This window comes from Schistocerca gregaria, chromosome 9 (assembly GCF_023897955.1).
Source record: "Schistocerca gregaria isolate iqSchGreg1 chromosome 9, iqSchGreg1.2, whole genome shotgun sequence".
Classification (NCBI taxonomy): domain Eukaryota; kingdom Metazoa; phylum Arthropoda; class Insecta; order Orthoptera; family Acrididae; genus Schistocerca; species Schistocerca gregaria.
The window spans coordinates 159,961,953-159,989,940 of record NC_064928.1 but is presented as its reverse complement, the minus strand read 5'-3'; the positions used below and the strand labels follow the sequence as shown (position 1 = coordinate 159,989,940).

Sequence of the window (27,988 nt, the reverse complement as noted above, 5' to 3'; positions counted from 1 at the left end):
GCTTCACTGCACACCAACGGTGTGAGACCGCGTTTAATGGGGTTGCTAGCACACTTCGAGAAGGGCTGACCCGTCCAAGAGGTGCTGACAGTCTCAGAGGTTGTCAAGCACATTGTCTTGATACTCATCACGTCCCAGGGAAAGGAATGGTATCATTGACGCCCTTTCTACCAAACCCTACGGCCATTTCGTGCCGATTCTGAATGGGCAGGGTTGTCACAATTCTGCAAATCAGGGAATTTCAAACGTATGAGAGAAACTAGGGAAATTAAAAAAAAACACTGGAAAAAAGTCGTTTTGGTTTGAGTAGCATAAAATTGTTTACTGAGATGTCATGCTCCGTCACTGGCTGGGCGCAGCTGAGTATGCACTGCTTCCCTATTCTCTCATTCTTACTTCTTCTCCCCCTTCCCACCCCTCCCCCCAGCTGCCACCACTACTTGCTGCTAGCCTAGCAGCAGCCGATGAGAGGCAGGGGGGCGGAGGAGTGGTTTGTTTGGATCTGGGTCTCAGAGCTTGTTGACGCAGCAGTCGGAGACACAATGGTCATCTGTGCATAAGTTGTGTCTGACTGACTGTGTGAATGTGTGCGCTCTTGTTTTCTGACAAAGCCTATGTGCAAAAATTAAGAAATTCACATGATAAACGGGCATTCGTTGGACAAATATATTATACTAGAACTGACATGTGATTACATTTTCACGCAATTTGGGGGCATAGATCCTGAGACATCAGTACCCGGAACAACGACCTCTGGCTGTAATAACGGTCTTGATACGCCTAGGCATTGAGTCAAACACAGCTTGGATGGCGTGTACAGGTACAGCTGCCCATGCAGCTTCAACACGATACCACAGTCCATCATGAAGAGAGGACTGGCATATTGTGACGAGCCAGTTGCTGAGCCACCATTGACCAGACGTTTCCAATTGGTGAGAGATCTGGAGAATGTGCTGGACAGGGCAGCAGTCGAACATTTTCTGTATCCAGAAAGGCCCGCTACAGGACCTACAACATGCTGAAGTGTAGGGTTTCGCAGGAATGGAATGAAGGGTAGAGCTACAGGTCATAAGATATCTGAAATATAACATCCACTGTTCCAAGTGTCTTCAATGCGAACAAGAGGAGACTGAGACGTGTAACCAATGGTACCCCATACCATCACGCCGGGTGATATGCCAGTATGGCGATGACGAATACACGCTTCCAATGTGCGGTCACCACGATGTCGCCAAACACGGATGCGACCATCATGGTGCTGTAAACAGAACAAGGATTCATCCGAAGACGTTTTGCCATTCGTGCATCCAGGTTTGTTATTGAGTACACCATCACAGGTGCTCCTGTCTGTGATGCAGCGTCAAGGGTAACCGCAGCCACAGTCTCTGAGCTGGTAGTCCGTACTGCTGCAAACGTCGTCGAACTGTTCGTGCAGATGGTTGTTGTGTTGCAAACGTCTCCATCTCTTGACTCAGGGATCGAGACATTACTGCACGATCCGTTACAGCCATGCGGATAAGATGCCTGTGATCTCGACTGCTAGTGATACGAGGCTGTTGGGATCTAGTACGGCATTCTGTATTACCCTCCTGAACCCACCGTTTCCATATTCTGCTAACAGTCATTGGATCTCGACCAACATGAGCAACAATGTCGCGATACGATTAACTGTAATCGCAATAGGCTACAATACGACCTTTATCAAAGTCGGAAACGTGATGGTACGCATTTCTCCTCCTTACACGAGGCATGACAACAACGTTGCCCCAGGCAACGCCGACCAACTGCTGTTTGTATATGAGAAATCGGTTGGAAACTTTCCTCATGTCAGCATGTTGTAGGTGTCGCCATCGGCGCCAACCTTGTGTGAATCACTGAAAATCTAATCATTTGTATATCACAGCATCTTCTTCCTGTCGGTTAAATTTCGCGTCTGTGGCACGTCATCCTCTTGGTGTAGCAATTTTAATGGCCAGTAGTGTAAGTATTGATTCTCAGAGTAGTTGTGCCAGTTATCTTTCGCACGAATTGATCAACGCGGTCTCATTTCATCAACACGGTGTCTGTGACATGTGAATAGCTGGCCAGACGACTGGACTTCCACGACGAGCCAAAACGGCAGGCCATTTCTGTGCGTGTCTCAACGGATCTGACCTGCCGATCTAACGCTCATAGTTTCCCACTAATGTGAGGGCCCTGCCTGTCCGATCTTGTCTCACCGATCTGCCCACAGGCTGGGTCTGTCTGTGTGTGGCGTAATGCGGCGGATTTTCATGGTATATCTGTGGACCCAGGATTGCGGTGCTCCTCGGCAGGCCACAGCACAAGGCGATGGACTTTAGAAATTGCGACTGTCTCACCACAAGTACACTATGTGATCAAAAGTATCCAGACACCTGGCTGAAAATGACTTACAAGTTCGTGACGCCGTCCATTGGTAATTCTGGAATTCAATATGGTGTTGCGCCCCCCCCCCCCCCCCTCTTAGCCCTGATAACAGCTTCCACTCTCGTAGGCATACGTTCAATCAGGTGCTGGAAGGTTTCTTGTGGAATGGCAGCCCATTCTTCACGGAGTGCTGCACTGGGGAGACGTATCGATGTCGGTCGGTGAGGCGCTTTCTTAGGCCGCGTCCTATGAAAGCGACAGAATCGACCGACAGCGCGCGACAGCTTCAGACGACAAAACGCAACCGCAGGTATAGTTACGAAAGTGACCTACTTGAGCGACACTGTGTCGCTGCCTGTCTCCCGCTGCTACTGGCGACGTTTGAATTCAACGTGTTAGAGTCGTGTCGCTGCAGCAAGCGCGACAGAGAGCGACAGCCACGTTGTCCTCTTGGCAAAGCAGTGGAGCGGACGCGAGGGCAGCTATGAATTACTTAACACCCGATTTTAAGAAAACTATTCGGTGAAAAAATTTGATTCTTGCGCATCTTATAGTTTGATATTTTTAAACGATAAAAGTCTGAATTTATTTTCTTTATTCTTCATAATTACTGTGCTACACGAAATTGAATACATGCCTGCACGAAATTTTTAAGAATTTGTAGGGGTAAAATGACATTGTGTAGACTTTCCGTATAGTTCATTTAAGGCCATTCATTATTGCGTATGAAATGTAACCAGTATACCTAAATCGTATTTAAAGTTGAGACCGGAACTATACTCTTTACTTTCGTGAGATATTGGTCGTTATACCGGACGGGTCGCTCGCTTCGCGTCCGTACCTTTCCTGCGCTTCGGAAATCAAGTGGTCGTAAAAATCGCTGTATCTCATAAACGGTTCAAGATACCGAAACGACGATTTTTGAAAATGACAGCACGCAGAAACGACTACTTTATTGTATGATTAACACTCGATGCGTTTTTGTAAACGCGCGAGCAGAGCGAAAAAAAGACTACCTATAAATTACATCATGAGATTCTGCAGGAATTTTCATAGCCAAAGAAAGAGAGAGAAACAGGTAAACGGGGTCTCAAAGTGACCAGCGAGAGGTCTAGTTTTGCATGAAAATATTTAACTGCTTGAAAGCAGTCAGGGTAATTCACGAAAACTTAATTAATGAGTGGAGGAAAAATTTAAATATTTAACGAAAAGCTGCTGCCAAGCTAAGTAAATGAAGTGTCAAAAATTTCATCTTTTCAAAGCCTAACTATTTTGCACATAAAAAATACATTGGTGTGATATTTAAATGTGAAAAAGACTTACTTCCAATCAAGTACATTAGGAAGGCAAATGAGGAGCCAGCAAAACTTAAAAATGAAAGCAATCAGTCAAATATTTTATGAAATTATTTGTATAAAAGAAATCAGCAGATCAGAATAACGTTCTATGTGCCTTTGAATGATGCTCGAAATCATGAACAGAAAATGAGGTGCATCAAACGTTTCTCAAATATTTTTTTATCTCATACTTTTAGACAAGTCATTACATAAAACGTTTGATTTTCTTTTCAAAAATTTCGTATGCTTTACTTTTACAGACTATTTAGATTAATTGAAATGCTTGGCCTTAACAATGACTGCTGATGAATTACGTTTGCAACATCAAATATCTGTAAAATTTCATAGTTCATTGTAATTTATTAGGATGATGTTGATGTTGTGGAGTAGGAGACCAGACTGCAAGGTCATGGTCTCATCAGATTAGGGAAGGACGGTGAAGGAAGTCAGCTGTGCACTTTCAAAGGAACCACCCCCGCATTTGCCAGGAGCGATTTAGGGAAATCACAGAAAATCTAAATCAGGATGGCCAGATGCGGGATTGAACCATCGTCCTCCCGAATGTAATTTATTAGGAATTTAATGTGTTTGATATACTGGGATAGGTGTTATTCACTTAAAGATCAAGTTCTTTGGCAAGACCTTAATAATATACTTAGCGATGCAGTGTAAAGAGTATACATAAAACTTTTTATACAGAATTGGAACTGAGTCAGTAAAAATATAAGACGAACCTGGCATCGAATCCAGGACCTTTTTTCAAAATGTATCCTTAGTTGTAACTCTGCCGCTACACCACAATGACCTGTCGATTTTGAAGTAATTTATCTATGTATTTGCAGTAGTTGATCCTATAGTAAGTCATTCTTCCGCGCTTACTGGCTGTTAAAAGTTCTTGATAATGTCAAAAACTATATTTATGAAGACAGTAACTGTTCTCGAAAGAACAGAATACTGTTGATGACAGCGCAGCTGTTCCCTGGAATAAATGATGACTGACTGAAACCCTCCGCTGCCGACAGCTGTTGTTGATATACCTCGATGTGGACAGCTGAAAATGTGTGCCTCAACCGGGACTCGAACCTGGGATCTCCTGTTTACATGGAAGACCCTATATCCATCTGAGCCACCGAGGACAGAGATGAATAGCGCGACTGCAGGGACTTATCCGTTGCACACTTCCCATGAGACTCACATTCCCAACTGTCCACAATTCTACATATATAATGTACCTTATAGACATTTGCCCATATACTCATTACTCGCGCACACTTTGGCGATCCCCGTAAGAGTTTGGGCAATCTGTATCTATCTTACCCCTAGTGATATATGCCTCCACATCTTTACATTTATCCTCTAGCCACCCCTGCTTAGCCATTTTGCACTTCCTGTCGACCTCATTTTTGAGACGTTTGTATTCCTTTTTGCCTGCTTCATTTACTGCATTTTTATATTTTCTCCTTTTTATTATTTCCTTAAGAAAGCCTAATTTTGTAGACTCAGTCTCCAGGTACAGTATTCTAATGTTAACGGGCGCCGTTTTATAGAAACAGGTGGTTGGCTCTAAGCAGCCATCCTGTAGCGCAGCATGGTCGTTCGCACACAGGACACTCGAGCTTTTCGCTTGATGATACGACTTGTCACTGGAGTGTCATGTATCGAGAAGTCGCTTCTGTCGCCCATGTAGGACACCACCTTAGAAAATTCGTACCACTGAAATGCATGCATGTATTGTTGTTTACTGCTTCTGTTACGGCGTAAAGTCAAGCGCCGGAACGCCAGTGGGGAACAATAGAGTGGAGAGGGCTGTGAAGAAGACGTCAGCCAATTGCACGCCGACCGACCCCTCTCCCGGACGACAACGCGACATCAGTGACCTCTATGAGAAGAGAACATTAGCGCCGCACCCGACTGGTCACACCCAGTACAGCAGAAGCTTCAAGACCAGCGACCTGGATAGAAGTCAAAGCTCGTTACTTGCTTGAAAATTCTACGAGGGTGATTTGAAAAGTTCTCGGAATCACCAGGAGAGGTCAGCGCTAGCGCAACGAGTTGTGCACGTCATATTCATTGGACTGTTGCCTGTAAACACGTGCCACGTGAGTGCTCTTGGAAGAGAGCTGTGGCTCTGTCCTTCCCGTGTAGTGATTTGCGAAGATGAAATAAAATCGAGATTCGAGCAGTGATTGAGTATCTTATAAAGAAGGGTATGAAAGCAAAGGACATTCATGCCGATTTCCAGAATACACTGGGGGATTCTGCTCCTTCATATTCGACTGTTGCCAATTGGACAAATGAATTTGAATTTGGTCGGGATAGCTTAGATGATGATCCACGCAGTGGTCGGCCAAGATGTGTCACTACTCCAGAAATCATTGCGAAAGTACATGAAATTGCTCACGCTTGCCAAAATGACATCTGAAAGGGTATATCACATTTTAACTGAAGAATTAGAAAGGAAAAAATTATCTGCAAGATGGGTGCCGCGACTCTTGACGCTGGATCAGAAACATGTGCCATCGACATGGTAAAATTACACGAACTAAGGTATAAATTGTTGCCACACCCACCTTATTCACCTGATATGGCTTCCTCAGACTTCCATCTCTTCCCAAAACTGAAAACTTTTTCAAGGTAGACGAAGATTCACTTCAAATAAGAATTGATAGCTGGAGTTGACAACTATTTTGCAGGCTGGAGAAAACGCATTTTCGAGATGGGACCAAGGCACTGGAACATCGCTGGACCAAGTGCGTTAATCTACAAGGAGACTATATTCAAAAATAAAAAAAAAGTTTCAGTGATATAACTACTTTTTTCTATTCCGTTCCGAGAACTTTTCAGATCACCCTCGTATGTAGCTCAATCTTGGAATTATTATTTCGCATGTCGCCCTTTGCTTGCGACACATCTGACTAATTCTCAAAATTAATCTAGTCATTTACTCTTCGTAATAAAACTCATTAATACGATTTGCTTGAATTGTCTGGTTTTCGAAGGTTTTCGAAGGCCTAGGTCATCTTTCACTGAACCCAGTAGAGTCAAGGTTTTTGCAGGGGTCGGAATACACATTTCTCATTGTGTTTCCCCAGGATTCTACCGATTTATCTAGGCCTTCGAAAACCAGGCGTTTATGAAATTCCCTGTCAGTGCGGAAAATCATACATTGGGGAGACAGTCTGCACTGTTGAAGAGAGGTGCCGCGAAAACAAGCGCCATGCCCAATTACGCCAGGCCACTAAATCAGCCGTGGCTGACCATTGTATAAAGACTGGCCATACTATGGACTATACTCTGTCAATCCTCCTACTTCTTGGCCTGCTTTACTAAAGAGACCATCGAAATCCAGCTACAAGACGATCTAATTAATAAAGACAGCGGCCTTCAACTTAGTCAGGCTTGGAACCCTGCACTTAGCCTGGAGAGAAAGATGCGGTCCCAGAGATGGAGGACTGCCCCCGACGGCGGCAGCAGGGGGGCTGCAGACCCCAGTTCAGACCCAGGCGCTGCTTCCCACACCACCTCCAGTAGCCGCACCAAAGACGCCAAGAGAGGAACGGTGGAGGGGGTAACGGCTCGTATATATAGGGCGCCGAGAGGAACAGCACAGCATTCGTCAGGAACCACCTGAAGATGGCATCGTGGACATCTGCCGAAATATTGTGGAGAATTTACGACGCTACCCGGTCGGTTACCCGAGAGCTGTTCAAACTGTGTGGTTATAATTTATGCACAGCTACTCACAGAGGTCCATTGTGGACTGTAATTATTGTATGGCAGCGAAACCTGATGGGTATTCTAATGCGTTAATGCGGAACAGATTTACGCTGGAAATAGAATTAGTTCCAATTTTGCCCACCAGGCGCAAAACTTGCGCCGTGAATGTAAGAAAGACTTACACGAATGTTTCCATATGTTATGGATTAGGAACAGGACGCGGGCAGAGAAGGTCAAACAAATGAGGAAGGCGTAATGGTGAATTTATTGTGAACCGACGTCTGCACGATTTGTTCAGTATGAACACCAGAAAGATCGACGAGATGCTGTGTCCGTAAAACCCGGCCATCAACAGTTCCTCACGGCAGTTCCTGTGCAATCTGAGCTACGTGTTCCCATATACTGGCCTTCAGAGCAGGTAGGGACCGAACGTGTCCCTGGTAAGCGCGTTGTTTTATGAATCCATAGAGACAGAAGTCACCTGGATTCAGTTTAGGTGGTCTTGCTGACAATGCACCCGGAAAACGTCTAAAGATAACATCTTCGTGGAAGGTTGCATTGGGCAGATACACACATCAAAAAACCGTCCAAAGATGTAAACAACCATACATGAGCAGCGCTTATTAGACAGAGAGGGGGGGGAGGGGGCAACAGCCGATCAGTTCCAGTCATTCCACCAGGAAGGAGGTACACGGCTCGTGTTGTCTGTAGTTCAACCATGCCTAGACGGTCAATACCGCTGTTCGATCGCGTCCGCATTGTTACTTTGTGCCAGGAATGGCTGTCAACAAGGGAAGTGTCCAGGGGTCTTGGCGTGAAACAAAGCGATGTTCGGACATGGAGGAGATACAGAGAGACAGGAACTGTCGATGACATGCCTCCCTCAGGAGGCCCAAGGGCTACTACTGCAGTGGATGAGCGCTACTTACGGATTATGGCTCGGAGCAACCTTGACAGCAACGCCACCATGTTGAATAAAGCTTTTCGTGCAGCCACAGGACATCGCGTTACGACTCAAACTATGTACAGTAGGCTGCATGATGCGCGCAAATTGATTCCCAACGTTCACTGTGACGCCCATCTTTGCAACTACGACACCGTACAGCGCGGTACAGATGGTCCCAACAACATGCCGAATGCAACGCTCTGCTTTGGCATCATTTTCTCTTCACCGATGAGTGTCGCATATGCCTTCGACCAGACAATCGTTGGAGACGTGTTTGGAGGCAACTTAGTCAGGCTGAACGCCTTAGACATACTGTCCAGTGAGTGCAGCAAGGTGAAGGTTCGGTACCGTTTTGGTGTGGCATTATGTGGGGCCGAGGTACGCCGCTGACGGTCATGGAAGACGCCATAACGGCTGTACGATACGTGAATGCCTACCTCCGACTGATAGTGCAACCACATCGGCAGCATACTGGCGGAGCATACGTCTTCATGGACGACAATTTGCGCCACCATCGTGCACATATTGTGAACGAGTCCCTTCAGGATAACGACATAGCTCGACTACAATGGCCAGCATGTTCTCCAGACATGAACACTATCAAACATGCCTGGGATAGATTGAAAATGGCGGTTTATGGAAGACGTGACCCACCAACTACTCTGAGAGAATCTGGACCAACAGTGCCTTGATGAACTTGTGGACAGTATGACACGATGAATACAGGCATGCATCAACGCAAGAGGACGTGCTACGGGGTATTAGAGGTACCGGTGTGTACAGCAATCTGGACCACCACCTCCGAAGGTCTCGCTGTATGCTGGTATAACATGCAATTTGCGGTTTTCATGAGCAATAAAAAGGGCGGAAATGATGTTTATGTTGATCTCTATTCCCATTTTCTGTATAGGTTCCGGAACTCTCGGAACCGAGGTGATGCAAAATATTTTTTGATGTGTTTATTTCTCTGGCGATCGACGTGAGGTATTACCCCACTTGCATGAAAACAGTTGCGCTCTTTCGAAGCATGAATCACATGCTGTTCAAGGAGGTCTCAATAACGTGCAGACGTCATGATACATCTGACTGGCCGTCTGGGTGTGGTCTTTTCAAAGAGGAACGGACTGAGTATAAAGCTGCTTGTGAACCCACGCCCCACAGCCTCATACGGCGAGTGCACTGGATCTTATTGCACAACACGCAATTCAACAGTACCCCAAATTCGGCAATTTTGTGTATACACTGCATCCTGTAGTGTAGTGCCTCGTCACTCCCCAGAGTATTGCCCGGCCACATGTCATTAAGATCTATGCGTTTCGGAAATCGGAGAGCAAATTCAGAACGTTGCTGCGGATCATGAGGTTTCACTTGCTACACAGTCAGGATCTTGCTCAGATACCGGCATTAAAAATAGTACATATCTTTCCGTACTGTTGACCATAGTGTAGACAGTTTATCTCTTTAATTTTTAGCATTCACCTAAAACAGTTTCACTAACAGCATTGATAGGCATACTGTTCATTCACGTTATGGCTTGTCAAATGGTTTTACAATGGGCTGACAAAGGTCATGGAACAGTGATAGGAACATCTACAGATGTCGGTAGCATCACATACAAAGGGTATAAAATGGCAGTGCATTGGTGGGGCTGTCATTTCTACTCAGGTGATTCATGTGGAAAGGTTTCGATGTGATTATGTGCGAACGACAGGAATTAAGATTGTCACCTGATTGGATACCGTACCTGGTACAGATGTAGTGCGAGTTGCATGAAACGTCATCGGTAGAGGCAGCTGAATCACCCCATACGTACATCCCAACGTCCAATTGAACAAACAGGCTCTCTGTATTCAGCCTGCATTGGTGGAGAACAGTTCAGAAAATTCTTCTCCTATCTTGTCATTAGATTTTGTGCAGGTTAAGGTGACAGTCATGAGTTACCATTATCTTGGGAGGCCAAGATTTCTTAGGATTTTTTTGTGTTTTAGCTCTATGGTCAGTCGTATGCCTCTCGAAACCTATAACGATTACTGCAATAAGCTTCTTTTGTGTACTGAAATAGCGCGTGACTAATTTGTACACTACTGGCCATTAAAAATGCTACACCGCGAAGGTGACGTGATACAGACGTGAAATAACCGACAGGAAGAAGATGCAGTGATATGCAAACGATTAGCTTTTCAGACCATTCACACAAGGCTGGCGGCAGTGGCGACACTTACAACGTGCTGACGTGAGGAATGTTTCCAACCGATTTCTCATACACAAACAGCAGTTGACCGGCGTTGCTTGGTGAAACGTTGTTGTGATGCCTCGTGTACGGAGGAGAAATGCGTACCATCACCTTTCCGACTTTGTTAAAGGTCTGATTGTAGCCTATCGCGATTGCGGTTTATCGTATCGGAACATTTCTGCTCGCGTTGGTCGAGATCCTATGACTTTTAGCAGAATATGGAATCGGTGGGCTCAGGAGGATAATACAGAAAGCCGTGCTCGATCCCAACGGCCTCGTAACACTAGCAGTCGAGATGACAGGCATCTTATCCGCATGGCTGCAACGGATCGTGCAGCCACGTCTCGATCCCTGAGTCAACAAATGGGGACGTTTGCAAGACAACAGCCATCTGCACGAACAGTTCAACGATATTTGCAGCAGCACGGACTAGCAGCTCGGAGACTGTGGGTGCGGTTACCCATGACGCTGCATCACAGACAGGAGCGCCTGCGATAGTGTACTCAGCGACGAACCTGGGTGCACGAATGGCAAAACGCCATTTTTTCGGACGAATCCAGGTTCTATTTATAGCATCTTGATGGTCGCATTTGTGTTTGGCGACATTGTGGTGACTGCACATTGGAAGCGTGTATTCGTCATCGCCATACTGGCGTATCACCCGGCGTGATGGTATGGGGTGCCATTGGTTACACGTTTCGGTCACTTGTTCGCATTGACGGCGCTTTGAACAGTGGACGTTACATTTCAGATGTTTCTACGACCTGTGGCTCTACCCTTCATTCGATCCCTGCGAAACCCTACATTTCAGCAGGATAATGCACGACCGCACGGTGCAGGTCCTGTAGCGGGTCTTTCTGGATACAGAAAATATTCGACTGCTGCCCTGCCGAGAACATTCTCCAGATCTCTCACTAATTGAAAACGTCTGGTCAATGGTGGCCAGGCAACTGGGTCGTCACAATAAGTCAGTCACTACTCTTGATGAACTGTGGTATCGTGTTGAAGCTGCATGGGCAGCTGTACCTGCACACGCCATGCAAGCTCTGTTTGACTCAATGCCCAGACGTAACAAGGCCGTTATTACAGCCAGAGGTGGTTGTTCTGAGTACTGATTTCTCAGGATCTATGCACCCAAATCGCGTGAAAATGTAATCAAATGTCAGTTCTAGTATATTTGTCCAATGAATACCCGTTTATCATCTGCATTTCTTCTTGGTGTAGCAATTTTAATGGCCAGTAGTGTAGGTACTGGTTTGTTCTGTGCACGCTTCTCTAGGGACTGAAGCCTCCCCGCATTCATCTACTTTTTGCTCCAGTCATTATTTAATTCTATAATATAAAATTCCGACGAAAATCTTGTATGCGTAGTCCAAGAGGGATCTTCCCCTGGACTGCTCATTTCCTTTATTGCGGAATGGGTGGGTTTATGCATGGTCAAATGTTCAGCGAATTTTTCTGTTATCGAGATTTCTGGTAAAGCTCTACTTACATCTACGTCATTCTCCAAAAAAACACCTAATGGTGTGTAGCGGAGGGTAATTATGCTACCCCTGACTCTTCTACTCGCAAACAGCGCGCAGGAAGAATGATTGTCGGTAAGCCTCTACATTTTCGAATTTTCTCCTCGTGGCCATTACGCAAGATGTGGGCTTTTGTTAAAGTTTCGAGAACGTACCTTCACCGAAGAGTCAAGCAGTATATTGCTGCCTCCTACGTATATCTCGCGAAGAGACCATGAGGATAAAATCAGATAGATTAGAGCCCACACAGAAGCATACCAACAATCCTTCTTTCCACGAACAATACGAGACTGGAATAAAAGGGAGAACCGATAGAGGTACTCAGGGTACCCTCCGCCACACACCGTCAGGTGGCTTGTGGAGTATGGATGTAGATGTAGATGTAGATGGGAGGAAGCAATATGTTGTCCGACTCTTCCCCGAGAGTGCTCTCTCGATATTTCAATACTGATCCTCTACATTATGCACAGAGCCCTTCTCGCAACGCTTGCGAATGCAGTTTGTTGACCATGTTGGTAACGCTTTTACGCCGGCTGAATGATGAAGTGGCCAAACGCGTTGCTCTTCGTTGGATCTTCTCTATCTCTTCTATGAGTTATACATTGTAGGGATCCTAGACAGATGAACAGTAGTCACGAATCGGTCGAACAAGGGCTTCATGAGCCACTCCCTTCACGGATGAGTTACATTTCCTTAAGATTCATCCTGTGAATCTATCTGGCATCTACCTTCCCACTATTTACGTCATTCCACTAAAGGTCCCTCTGGATAGTCACTCCTAGATATGTTACGGTAAATACTGTTTCCAGCATTTTGTCAATAATACTGTAGTTGAACAGTAGTGGATTTCTTTTCCTTTGTATGCCAATATATTATATTTATTTACGTTTAAGGTCAACAGCCAGAGCCTGCACTGTTGATAAATTCTGGCGTTGCTATTTTGTTGTAGACAGGCAACCGCTTCATCTGCGAACAGCCATAGAAGGCATCTGTCTCTTTCTACTAAATCATTTATATATATTGTAAATACGAGGGTGAGTCAAATGAAAACCTTAAATATTTATTTAAATATTATTTATTGTGCAGAAGTGGTACAAAGCTGTATCACATTTCAACATAAGCTCCCCCACACTCAATGCAAGTCCTCCAGCGCTTACAAAGTGCATAAATCCCTTTAGAAAAAAATTCTTTTGGTAGTCCGCACAACCACTCATGCACCGCGTGGCGTACCTCTTCATCAGAATGGAATTTCTTTCCTCCCATTGCGTCTTTGAGTGGTTTAAGCATATGGAAATCACATGAGGCAAGGTCTGGTGAGTATGGTGGATGAGGAAGACACTCAAAATGCAGGTCTGTGATAGTTGCAACTGTTGTACGAGCAGTGTGGGGCCTTGCATTGTCATGTTGCAAAAGGACACCTGCTGACAGCAATCCACGTCTCTTTGATTTGACTGCAGGCCGCAGATGATTTTTTAGGAGATCTGTGTATGATTCACTGGTGACAGTGGTCTCTCTAGGCATGTGATGCTCCAAAATGACGCCTTTGTCGTCCCAAAAGAGAGTCAGCATAACGTTCCCTGCTGATCGTTCTGTTCCAAACTTCTTTGGTTTTCCTGATGAGGAATGGTGCCATTCCTTGCTCGCTCTCTTCGTTTCTGGTTGATGGAAGTGAACCCATGTTTCGTCCCCAGTGACGATGCTTGCAAGGAAGCCATCACCTTCTCGTTCAAAACGTCGAAGAAGTTCTTCACAAGCATCAACACGTCGTTCTCTCATTTCAGGAGCCAGGTGCAGTGGCACCCATCTCGCAGACACTTTGTGAAACTGGAGCACATACATGCACAATGTGGTGTGCTGACCCATGACTAATCTGTAAACATACTGCAATTTCATTCAGTGTCACTCGGCTGTTTTCCTTCACTATGGCTTCAACTGCTGCAATGTTCTGTGGAGTCACAATTCATTGTGCCTGACCTGGACGAGGAGCATCTTCCATTGAAGTCACACCATTTGCGAACTTTCTACTCCATTCGTAGACTTGCTGCTGTGACAAACGTGCATCACAGTACTGAATCTTCATTCGTCGATGAATTTCAATAGGTTTCACAGCTTCACTACGCAAAAGCCGAATAACAGAACGCTGTTTTTCCCTGCTGCAAGTCGCAAGTGGGACGGCCATCTTTATACTGCGACGGTATGTGTGCGTCTGCACTATGCTGCCACCTACAGGCCGTTCTGCACGCTGTTTGCAGCACGCTTACCAACTTACAAGATAACGGCTTTCGATTTGCTATTACAAATTTAAGGTTTTCATTTGACTCACCCTCCTAGTAACGGTCCTATCACACTTTCTTGGGGTACTCCGGAAATTACTTTTACATCTGTCGATTTTGTTCCGTTAAGAGCGATGTGTTGAGGTGTGTCTGTTGGGAAGTCTTGAATCCAGTCGGAAATCTGCTCAGATACTCGATAAGCTCGTAGTTTTTTTCTTCTAAACAGCAGCGTGGGACGGCGTCAAATGCCTTCCTGAAGTCAACGAACACGGCGTACGGCGCTGTCGATCTCATGGAGGAACAGAGCGAGCTGAGTTTCGCGAGGTTTCAGTTTACGCACTCCGTATAGAGGAGAGTTTCATTCTCCAAAAACGTCATAATTCTACAGATTGACGTCAACGATAAAGGCCTATAATTCTGTGCAGCTGTCTTACGGCCCTTTTTTAAAATGGAAGTGACCTGCGCTTTTTTCCAGTCGCTAGGTACCCTTCGTTGATCCTGCGACCTACGATAAACTGTTGCTAAATAGGTTCGAACCAGTTTCGGTCCCATAAATCCAGCGAAAAAGTCATATTTAACTGTTTATTCAGAAATTTCCAGTTCACGTCGGCAGCCAATATTTTGCATGTGGATTTTACCGGTTGAAATAAAATCCTAACAACTTCTTAGCCGTTTGCATTAGGACGTTCAAACTGCACGATTGGTCGCGGGGCGCGATGGGAATTAGTGTGAGCACGCATGGTTTGGTTTAGCGACGAAGCCCACTTTCATTTGGATGGGTTCATCAATAAGCAAACCTGGCGCATTTTTGGGAGTGAAAATCCCCATTTCACGAACGAGAAGTCTCTTCACTCTCAGTGGGTGTGGTGTGCAGTGTCCAGTCACGGAATAAGGGTGCGATATTCCTTGATGACATAGTGACTACCAAACAGTATGGAAGGTTTTGAAGATGATTTCATCCCCATTATTTCCCTGATTTCGACAAGATGTGGTTCATGCAAGACGGAGCTCAACCCCGTCCAAGCAGGAGATTGTTTAATGTCGTGGAGGAGGACTTTGGGGCGTGCATTCTGGCTCTGGGGTAACCAGAGGCCTCTGACATGGGCTTCGATTGGTCGCCATATAATCCGGATCCGAACACATCCGACTCGCTTTTGTGCGCCTATGTTAAAGACAAGGTGTACAGCATTAACCTCAAAACTATTGCTCTGCTGAAAACAGCCATTCAGGAGGTCATCGACAGCATCGATGTCCTGACGCTTCAGCAGGTCATGGAGAATGTCGCCATTCGTCTCCGCCATGTTATCACCGATGATGACATCTCATAACCTAAATCCGAATATCTGTAGTGACGTTTATATGTTGACTAAAGTGTGTGCACGCAATAGTTTGTAACTAATTTCGTCTTTTTTCATATAGCTCAATAATTGTCACCCTGTAACTGACATTAATTACTACCGGAAAGAGACAAAATGGTTCAAATGGCTCTGAGCACTATGGGACTTGAGGCAGGATTCGAACCTGTGACCGTAGCGGTCGCGCAGCTTCAGACTGTAGCGCCTAGAACCGCTTGGCCACTCCGGCCGGCTGGAAAGAGACACCTTGAGTTTCGACATAAGTGTGACCATTCCCCCATAAGTTGCAGTGACATGTGGGCGAGCATTTACATGTGGTGTTTTGTGTTGCAGATGAGAGCGCAGACGAGCTGGTGAGCGTGGCTTCCTGGAAGGGTCCGCTGATGAACGCCAAGTTCGAGGGCATGGACACGGACGCCTGCCACTTCACCAGCTGCCCGGTCACCGGGGGCCAGACCAGCAACTACACCTTCAACCTCACCCTGGGTCGCCGAATACCCACGGTACGACAATCTCTGCTCTTCAGCTCATCAACATACTGACTGGTTCGATGGAGCCAACCTCTTCAACTCAGAGTAGCAGTTGCACCTACAACCATACTCCAGAAGACCGTCGTAGAGGGTACTTCATATAACATGCTAGGCTTGAAACTTCCTGGCAGATTAAAACTGTGTGCCGGACCGAGACTCGAACTCGGGACCTTTGCCTTTCGATGGCAAGTGCTCTACCATCTGAGCTACCCAAGCACGACTCACGCCCCGTCCTCACAGCTTTATTTCAGCCAGTACCTCGTCTCTCGCTTTCCAAACTTCACATAAGCTCTCCTGCAAGGTTCGCAGGAGAGCTTCTGTGAAGTTTGGGAAGTAGCAGACGCCTGCCATATGGTCCGACAGTCAGGAGTGGTGGTCTGGGGTGGCATTTCATTTCATAGCAGGACCCATTTGGTTGTCATCGGCGACAGTATTACAGCACAGCTGTCCCACTATGTTGCCAAGCCGTCGTCGTGTGGTTACATTTCAGCAAAATAATGTACACCCCCACACAGCGAGAATTTCTACTACTTGTCTTCGTGTTTTCCAAAGAAACGAGCCGGAGGAATAATTACAGAAACCACTAAGTGTATGTTAGAAATATTGACCCTGGCTGTTGAAACACTTGCCCCACTGTGACACAAGGCGGTGAATGGCTGTCTCATAAAATTCCCGGGACTGCATCTTAACCAGTTCTCCACATACAGCTGGACGTAGTCGTCGAGGCAAATCGTTATGCTGACGTTCTTCTTCGACCAAGATGGCCCCCCTCTCATTCACTTCCTGCAGCACGGGACAACAGTGAATCCCCAGCATTACTCGCAAACATTGACCACCCTTCGCCGAGCGATCAAATCGAAACGACGAGCCAATCTCATCCGTGGGGTCATTCTGCTCCACGACAGTGCAAAGCCTCAAACTGCCAACACAGTCGCGGCACTCCTGCAGAAATTCAAATGGGAGGTTCCCGGCCACCCTCCATACAGTCTGGACCTCTCTCCCTGTGATTACGCCATTTTTGGACCCCTTAAAAAGGCTCTGGGGGCAAACGATTCACCTCGCCTTGTGTAATAGTGGGACAGGAGTCTCTACAGCCAGGTCAATGCTTCTAACATACAGGTACGGGTTTCTGTAATTATGCCTCCTCCTCGTTCCTTTTTGAACGCCCCTTATACTTTGGCCAGCAAGGTCGTCGAATCTCTTTCCAGTTGAGGACATTTGGAGCACTATGGGCAGGGACATCCAACCAGCTCAGGAGTTTGACGAACTAAGCCGCCACTTGGGCAGAATTTAACACGATATCCCTTAGGAGGGTTTCCAGTAACTCTATGAATCAAGGCAAACCCAGCAACTGCTTCCATAAGGGTCAGAGGAGGACCAAATTGTTTATGACTTGCTAAATTTGCGAACCTTTTCCTCTTGAGTAAATCATCCATTTTTCCGAAATTGTAGTCATTTGTATGTCTGTTCATGTGTATCACATCTACGGATTTCCGTCCTATTCAGATAATTTCTTTGTGGTTCGTTGTTCCTTTTTGCGTGTGTTAGAGTCCATATTACTAGATTCTTCATTTAGTACTGGTTCTTCAAATATTGTGCATCGATAGCTACATACATAGATTTGACAAAAGTGTTGAAACACCACGAGAAACCCGCCAGGTTAGCCGAGGTTGCTAATGCGCTGCTTTCTGAACTCAGGTAGCCGCGCCGGCCCCGGTTCGAATCTACCTGGCGGTGTGCCGGTCAACCAGGATGTGGTTCTTAGGCGGTTTTCGACAACCCACTATGTGGATACCGGGCTGGTCCCCACGTCCCGCCTCAGTTACACGTCTCGCAGATATTTGACTAACGTTCGCACTATTTCATGGCTTTCACTGGACGCAGACAACTGGGGTACACTTCTTCCGTCCCTGGGGATATGGGATGGCGACACTAACATCGCCAAATCCATAGTCACATGACCGACCCCGCGTTGAACTGGGACAAAGACCCAAAACAAATGATGATGATGATGATGATGATGATGATGACTGAAACACCACAAGAAATGAAACCAGAGTCCTGATATGTACTCACTGGAACCTTTTTGGGATGAGCTGGAACTTCGAATTTGCTTCATAGCCCGTGCCTAACATCGCAGCTTTCTCTGGTTTCGGTTCTTGAGGAATACTGCGGTGCCACTCCACCACAGACATTCCGACGCGTCATCGAACGTGTCCAGCAGAGTTCAAGCCACCATAAAAGCGGAGGGTAGACCACCCCATATCATTACCCACAAAGAGACGAGGAACAGTAGAAATCCTTTGGTAACAGAAGAGATAGTGAATTTCATTGATGATAAAAATGCAGTAAATAAAGCAGGCGAAAAGGAATACAAACGTCTCGAAAACGAGATCGATACGAAGTGCAAAATGGCGAAGTAGGGATGGCTAGAGGACAAATGTAAGGATGTAGAGGCACATATCACTAGGGGTAAGATAGACACTGCCTACAGGAAAATTAAAGAGACCTTTGGAGAAAAGAGAGCGACTTGTATGAATATCAAGAGCTCAGATGGAAAACCAGTTCTAAGCAAAGAAGGAAAAGCAGGAAGATGGAAGGAGTATATAGAGGATCAATACAAGGGCAATGTACAGGAGTGTAATATTATGGAAATGGGAGAGGAAGTAGATAAAGATGAAATGGGAGATATGATACTGCGTGAAGAATTTGACGGAGCACTGAAAGACCTGAGTTGAAACAAGGCCCCGGAAGTAGACAACATTCCATTACTACTGACGGTCTTGGGAGAGCCCAGCCCTGACAAAACTATCGTTTGGTGAGCAAGATGTATGAGACAGAAGAATACACTCCTGGAAATTGAAATAAGAACACCGTGAATTCATTGTCCCAGGAAGGGGAAACTTTATTGACACATTCCTGGGGTCAGATACATCACATGATCACACTGACAGAACCACAGGCACATAGACACAGGCAACAGAGCATGCACAATGTCGGCACTAGTACAGTGTATATCCACCTTTCGCAGCAATGCAGGCTGCTATTCTCCCATGGAGACGATCGTAGAGATGCTGAATGTAGTCCTGTGGGACGGCTTGCCATGCCATTTCCACCTGGCGCCTTAGTTGGACCAGCGTTCGTGCTGGACGTGCAGACCGCGTGAGACGACGCTTCATCCAGTCCCAAACATGCTCAATGGGGGACAGATCCGGAGATCTTGCTGGCCAGGGTAGTTGACTTACAGCTTCTAGAGCACGTTGGGTGGCACGGGATACATGCGGACGTGCATTGTCCTGTTGGAACAGCAAGTTCCCTTGCCGGTCTAGGAATGGTAGAACGATGGGTTAGATGACGGTTTGGATGTACCGTGCACTATTCAGTGTCCCCTCGACGATCACCAGAGGTGTACGGCCAGTGTAGGAGATCGCTCCCCACACCATGATGCCGGGTGTTGGCCCTGTGTGCCTCGGTCGTATGCAGTCCTGATTGTGGCGCTCACCTGCACGGCGCCAAACACGCATACGACCATCATTGGCACCAAGGCAGAAGCGACTCTCATCGCTGAAGACGACACGTCTCCATTCGTCCCTCCATTCACGCCTGTCGCGACACCACTGGAGGCGGGCTGCACGATGTTGGGGCGTGAGCGGAAGACGGCCTAACGGTGTGCGGGACCGTAGCCCAGCTTCATGGAGACGGTTGCGAATGGTCCTCGCCGATACCCCAGGAGCAACAGTGTCCCTAATTTGCTGGGAAGTGGCGGTGCGGTCCCCTACGGTACTGCGTAGGATCCTACGGTCTTGGCGTACATCCGTGCGTCGCTGCGGTCCGGTCCCAGGTCGACGGGCACGAGCACCTTCCGCCGACCACTGGCGACAACATCGATGTACTGTGGAGACCTCACGCCCCACGTGTTGAGCAATTCGGCGGTACGTCCACCCGGCCTCCCGCATGCCCACTATACGCCCTCGCTCAAAGTCCGTCAACTGCACATACGGTTCACGTCCACGCTGTCGCGGCATGCTACCAGTGTTAAAGACTGCGATGGAGCTCCATATGCCACGGCAAACTGGCTGACACTGACGGCGGCGGTGCACAAATGCTGCGCAGCTAGCACCATTCAACGGCCAACACCGCGGTTCCTGGTGTGTCCGCTGTGCCATGCGTGTGATCATTGCTTGTACAGCCCTCTCGCAGTGTCCGGAGCAAGTATGGTGGGTCTGACACACCGGTGTCAATGTGTTCTTTTTTCCATTTCCAGGAGTGTATAATAATTCCAATCCGAAAGAAATCAGGTGTTCACAAGTGTGAAAATTGCCGAACTATCAGTTTAATAAGCCACGGCTGAAAATACTAACACGAATCCTTTACAGACTAATGGAAAAACTGGTAGAAGCGGACCTCGGGGAAGATCATTTCGGATTCCGTAGAAATATTGGAACACGTGAGGCAATACTGACCCTACGAAGTATCTTAGAATATAGATTAAGGAAAGACGTATGTAGACTTAGAGAAAGCTTTTGATAATATTTACTGGAATACTCTCTTTCAAATTCGGAAGATGGAAGGGGTAAAATGCAGGCACCGAAAGGCTATTTATAATTTGTTCAGAAACCAGATGGCAGTTATAAGAGTCGAGGAGCTTGAAAGGGAAGCAGTGGTTGGAAAGGGAGTGACAGGGTTGTAGCCTATCCCCGATGTTATTCAATCTGTATACTGAGCAAGCAGTAAAGGAGACAAAAGGAAAATTGGGAGTAGGAATTAAAATCCATGGAGAAGAAATAAAAACTTTGAGGTTTGCCGATGACACTGTAATTCTGTCGGAGACGGCAAAGGATCTGGAAGAGCAGTTGAACAGAATTGACAGTGTCTTGAAAGGAGGATGTAAGATGCACATCAATAAAAGCAAAACGAGGATAGTGGAATGTAGTCGAATTAAATAATGTGATGCTGGGACAATTGGATTGGTAAATGAGACACTTGAAGTAGTAAATGAGTTATGCTATTTGGGAAAAAAATTACTGATGATGATCGAAGTTTAGAATATATAAACTGTAGTCTCTCAATTGCAAGGAAAGCGTTTCTGAAGAAGAGAAATCTGTTAACATCGATTACAGATTTATGTGACAGGAAGTCCTTTCTGAAAGTATTTCTATGGAGTGTATGGAAGCGAAAAATGGACGATAGATAGTTTGGACAAGAAGAGAATAGAAGCTTTCCAAATGTAGTGCTGCAGAAGAATGCTGAAGATTAGATGGGCAGGTCACATATCTAACGAGGAAGTATTGAATAGAATTGGGGAGAAGAGGAGCTTGTGGCACAACTTGACTAGAAGAAGGGACCAGTTGGTAGGACATGTTCTGAGGCATCAAGGGATCACCAATTTAGTATTGGAGGGCAGCGTGGAGGGTAAAAATCGTAGAGGGACAGCAAGAGATGAATACACTAATCAGATTCAGAGGAATGTCGGTTGCATTAGGTACTCGGAGATGAAGAAGCTTGCACAGGATAGAGTAGCATGGTGAGCTGCATCAAACTAGTCTCTGGACTGAAGACCACAACAACAATAGGTGTCAAGCCTCTTTTGTGCAGATGGTGTATGTTTCATGTGATTTTTCACAAATTGAGGTCTATCTGTAATTAGGTGATTAAAACATTCGTCGTTTTGAATTGTTTTTACTTTGCATCTCTCCGCGTCCCCGGCACTGGAGGGGGTATGAATGGGAAAAACGAAGCTTAGGCTTTAACGTCGCTTAGACGATGAGATCAACAGAGACGGAGGGCAGGTACACTGCATGTAGAGGAAAATCGGCTGCGTCGTTTCAAAGAACATCCACCACAAGAGATTTAGCGAAATCACGAAAAGACGGAATTAATGATCCGAAGAGCACCTGAAGCGCCACCCTCGCAAGTACATTACGTGATCAAAAGTATCCGGACCCCCCACAAAACATACGTTTTTTATATTTGTTGCATTGTGATGCCACCTACTGCCAGGTACTCCATATCAACGACCTCGGTAGTCATTAGACATCGTGGGGAAGCAGAATGGGGCGCTCCGCGGAAGTCACAAACTTCGAACGTAGTCAGGTCATTGGGTGTCACTTGTATCATATGTCTGTACGCGAGATTTCCACACCCACAAACATCCCTAGGTCCACTGTTTCAGAAGTAATAGTGAAGTGGAAACATGAAGGGATACGTACAGCACAAAAGCATACAGGCCGACCTCGTCTGTTGACTGACAGAGACCGCCGACAGATGAAGAGGATGGTGATGTGTAATAGGCAGACATCTATCCAGCCCATCACACAGGAATTCCAAACTGCATCAGGATCCACTGCACTATGACAGTTAGCCAGGAGGTGAGAAAACTTGGATTTCATGGTCGAGTGGCTGCTCATAAGCCACGCACCACGGCTGTAAATGGCGAATACCCGGAGAACGCCACCTGCCAGCGTATGTAGTGTCAACAGAAAAATTCGGAGTCGGTAGTGTTTTTCAGGGAGGGGACTCGTTTGGCGTGGCACTATCACAGCACAGGTCTACACTGATGTTTTAAGCACCTTCTTGCTCCCCACTGATGAAGAGCGATTCAGGGATGGCGATTCCATCTTTGAACACGATCGACCACCTGTTCACAATGCACGGCCTGTGGCGGAGTGGTTACACGACAATAACATCCCTGTAATGGACTGGCCTGCACAGAGTCCTGACCTGAATGTTATAGGACATCGTAGGGATGTTTTCGAACTCCGACTTCGTGCAGGCCTCACCAACCGACATCGATACCTATCCTCAGTGCAGCACTCTGTGAAGAATGGGCTGCCGTTCCCCAAGAAACCTTCTAGCCCCTTATTGAACGTATGCCTGTGAGAGTTGAAGTTGTCATCAAGGCTACGGGTGGGCCAACATCATATTGAATTCCAGCATTACCGATGGAGGGTGCCACAAACTTGTAAGTCAGTTTCAGCCAGGTGTCCGGATACTTTTGATCACATAGTGTGCTAGTCAAGTGTCTTAAGATCGCGCCACTTGTTTCTGTCTTACGCCGAGGATATTTTTTTCCAATTATAGTGGCGTGCAAAACTTACGGAAGAATGCACCTTTCGCATGACATGTTACTGCCAACTAACATACCTCGATGAAACTTGTACCCTACGTAAAAACAACAGATAGGGTTTAGTACAGAAGGTAAATGAATAAATACGCAATGAGACCTAAATAAATGACACTTTTCTTCAGAGGCACCGCTCGAGCCATCACGATTCTCTGGACATTACAAACGGCGAGAGATGGTTCTTAACAGTGTGTGTGACCATCACGCGTGGCATTGCATGCTACGCAACGTTCTCGCATGCTGGGCGCAAGGTTGGTATTGAGTTCTTGTGGTAGGGCGTTCCATTAGTCCACCAGCGCAGTTGACAATTGCTGAATTGTTATTTGAATTCATGTCTGTTTCTTTGACAGAACAGACACCCATCTCCATCGTACTAAGAAGCCAGCTAATGGTGTGTGGCGGAGGGGTACTTTCGGTACCACTATCTGATCCGTCCAACCTCGTTCCACTAGCGAATAGAGCGTGGAAGTGTGATTGTCGGTGAGCCTCTGTATTCGCTCTAAGTTCTCGGATTTTCTCCTCGTGGTCAATACGCGAGATGTGGGGGAAGTAATACGTTGTCCGACTCCTCCTGAAAAGTGCTGCCCCGACATTTCAATATTAACCCTCTCCGAGATGCACAACGCCTCTCTTGTAACGTCTGCCAGTGAAGTTTGTTTAGCATCTCCGTAACGCTCTCTCGCCAGCTTAACGATCCTGTGACGAAACGAGCCGCTCTTCGTTGGATCTCCTCTATCAGTTCCATCTGATAGGGAACACAGATAGATGAACAAACACTCAAGAATCGAGCGAACAAGCGCCTTATAAGCCACTTGTTTTCGTGTATGAGTTACATTACTGTAAATTACAATGAAATGATTACCCTTAACTGCAAACAGGCGTTGACATAAAGTTAACGGGGACAGTTGAAAATGTGTGCCCCGACCGGGACTCGAATCCGGAATCTTCTGTCATATGGCAGACGCTCTATCCATCTGAACAACCGAGGGCACAGAAGATAGTGCGACTGCAGGGACTTATCTCTGGCACGCCTCCCGTGAGACCAACATTCCCAACTTGTTGTCCCGCACCATATTCATAGTGCTCCTGCCCATTATACTCATTATTCGCAGCTTTACCGCCGATTCCCGCAAGAGTCCGCTCACAGAAGAAGATGGTCCAATGGTCGATGAGTCTTAACAAATATATATATATATATATATATATATATATATATATATATATATATATATATATATATATATATTATCTGTTCTTTCGGACAGATACCATCTTCATACACTGCTAGCCGTTAAAATTGCTACACCTCGAAGATGAGGTGCTACAGACGCGAAATTTAACCGAAAGGAAGAAGATGCTGTGCTATGCAAATGATTAGCTTTTCAGATCATTGACACAAGGTTGGCGCCTATGGCGACACCTACAACGTGCTGACATAAGGAAAGTTTCCAACCGACTTCTCATATACAAACAGCAATTGACCGGCGTTGCCTGGTGAAACGTTGTTGTGATGCCTCGTTTAAGGAGAAGAAATGCGTACCATCACGTTTCCGACTTTGATAAGGGTCGGATTGTAGCCCATCGCGATTGCGGTTTATCTTACCCCGACATTGCTGCTCGTGTTGGTCGAGATCCAATGACTGTTAGCAGAATATGGAATCGGTGGGTTCAGGAGGGTAATACGGAACGCCATTCTGGATCCCAACGGCCTCGTAACACTAGCAGTCGAGATGACAGGCATCTTATCCGCATGGCAGTAACGGATCGTGCAGCCACGTCTCGATCCCTGAGTCAACAGATGGGGACGTTTCCAAGACAACAACCATCTGCACGATCAGTTCTACGAGGTTTGCAGCGTCGTGGACTATCAGCTCGGAAACCATGGGTGCGGTTACTCTTGACGCTGCATCACAGACAGGAGTGCCTGCGATGGTGTGCTCAACGACGAACCTTGGTGCACGATTGGCAAAACGTCAGTTTTTCGGATGAATCCAGGTTCTGTTTATAGCACCTTGATGGTCGCATCCGTGTTTGGCGACATCGCGGTGAACGCACATTGAAAGCGTGTATTCGTCATCGCCATACTGGCGTATCACCCGGCGTGGTGGTATGGGGTACCATTGGTTAGGCGTCTCGGTCACTTCTTGTTCGCATTGACGGCGCTTTGAACAGTGGACGTTACATTTCAGATGTTTCTAAGACCCGTGGCTCTACCCTTCATTCGATCCCTACGAAACCCTACATTTAAGCGGGATAATGCACGACCGCATGTTGTAGGTCCTGTACGGGCCTTTCTGGATACATAAAATGTTCGACTGCTGCCCTGGCCAGCACATTCTCCAGATCTCCCAACAATTGAAAACCTCTGGTCAATGGTGGTCGAGCAACTTTCTCGTCACAATACGCCAGTCACTACTCTTGATGAACTGTGGTATCGTGTTGAAGCTGCATGGGCAGCTGTACCTGTACACGCCATCCAATCTCTGTTTGACTCAGTGCCCAGGCGTATCAAGGCTGTTATTACGGCCAGAGGTGGTTGTTCTGGGTACTGATTTCTCAGGAGCTATGCACCCAAATTGCGTGAAAATGTAATCACATGTCAGTTCTAGTATAATATATTTGTCCAATGAATACCCGTGTATCATCTGCATTTCTTCTTGGTGTAGCAGTTTTAATGGCCAGGAGTGTATATACTTTTCTTTAAGATTCTTCGGATGAATCTGAGTCTGGTGTCTGATTTTGCCGCTATCTGTTTCATTTGGTCATTCCACTTAAGGTCGCTCTGGATAGTTATAAATCCCGCAGCTGTTATACACTATACGTACATATAGTGTTTCATAGAGTTTCGCACCTGCGGTATCTGCGTGGTGTCTGTTCGGTCGAAGGAGCAGACACCATGCATTCAAACAATGAATAAGCCTGGCTGGGCAACGGATGCGCTTCCTTCAGTGCTGCGAATGTACAAATACGTCCGACCTCCTGTGGGAATCTCTAAGTAGCTAACAGTGAGTACAGTGTACAGGGACTGCAGATAGGTTGCGCTTGCTGGGAGTGTTGTATAAAATTATATGTTGTCAGGTTGGAAGTCAGATCTGGAAGCTGGAGAGATCTGTAGAGACTGAATAAGAGTCCGTAACCGTTGTTACCACCAACCTGTTGTCTTCTAAAGTTGTGTCCTCAGCGCAGAAGACAGCTCATCGGTTTTGAGATCTTCTTCAGCGGAGACTGCTATGCTGTCATCTCAAGCTTGAACCTGTGTTTGTGTTTTTCTTGTGTGGGATGGCACTTGCCCAGGTATCTACAGAAGGCAAGATCTGTAGTACTGACATTGGTGGTAGGCGACACCTCTCATTAATGTATCCTGTTTGTTTATATTTTAAAATATCACTTCTTACCCTGTCTTCTACAACGCTCGACATAGCTTTCTTAATAATAAGGTAACTTTTCTGGCAACTTCCGATATGGAGTACAACATGTCTGTCCGAAACCGAGATACACGTCCTACTCTGAAGAGCACCCGAAACAGGGTGACTAGCGCCGCCGAAGTACTTCGTCTCCCTGGCGCACCAAAGCGACCCGAAGGTGTCCGAAGCACTTCGGTTGCACTATCATTACTCTTATGTTTCTCAAAACTAGTGAAATTTAATAAACAGAAACGGTAGATTCGTTGGGTAACCATGAGAGATTGTCATACTGAAAACTTGGTTAAATACAATGAAAAGTATGTAAATAATTAATAAGAAACGTTTGGCGTTTTGGAGCCTAACACCCGAATGCGACGACCAATCAGAAGCAAGTTCAGTACAATTGGCGGGCTCTCCCACGGGAATGGTATGTACTGGACCATCTGCTGCTTGTACCTCACACCACTTTTGCACCATATGCTACTTCACGTGTATTAAGCTGCATCAAGGCGAGTTTTTAGAAAGATAAAATACTGGCGACCACAGTGGTTTGGCCTTGAAGCGTACCGAGATAGTCCGTGCAGTTGCGATAATGCTGTGTCCAGGATGGCGCAGTGGTTACCACACCTGCGTAGTAAGCAGGAGATCCCGGGTTCGAATCCCGGCCCGGTACATATTTTCGCTCCTCGCCGCTGATTCTGCTCAATGTCCCGCTGCAGCTTATAGCAGTGATCCCCCTTCAATTTACATATGCTGGATGGTTGTGCGCGGGCTGCAATACGTCTCCCCACCGCATCTCACCCGTGGTCGATGGGATTTAACTCCGTGGAACGGGCAGGCCACACCATTCACGGCCTTATGAGCGTATTGCCATGTACATGACGTTCGCCTTATGCGATCGGCAACCCCTCAGAGAGTAAAGTGGTACGGGCTTGCATAAGCAAAAGGCGTTGCCCTCTGGACAGCGTCGATTAGGACTTAATACAGGATGTTATAAATGAATACCGGGGTTTTAACGCTTTATAATATTTATTATATTAAACTTACAGTTACAAATGATATGTCAAATGAAAGAGTAACTCAAACAGTTTTACCAAGAACCTTATAAATGTTCAGTGTGAGCACCATTTGTCACACGGTGCACATCAAGTCTATAGAT

The 27,988-nt window shown here is 46.4% G+C and overlaps 1 protein-coding gene across 1 annotated transcript in view; it reads left to right on the top strand.

Annotated features, from left to right (window-relative positions):
- LOC126291749 (MD-2-related lipid-recognition protein-like) overlaps positions 1 to 27,988 on the top strand; it is a 100,269-nt gene that overhangs the window by 52,244 nt on the left and 20,037 nt on the right. The window contains exon 3 of the mRNA XM_049985427.1: positions 16,106 to 16,275. Coding sequence (XP_049841384.1) covers positions 16,106 to 16,275 — 170 coding nt within the window. The remainder of the gene's footprint in view (positions 1 to 16,105; positions 16,276 to 27,988) is intronic.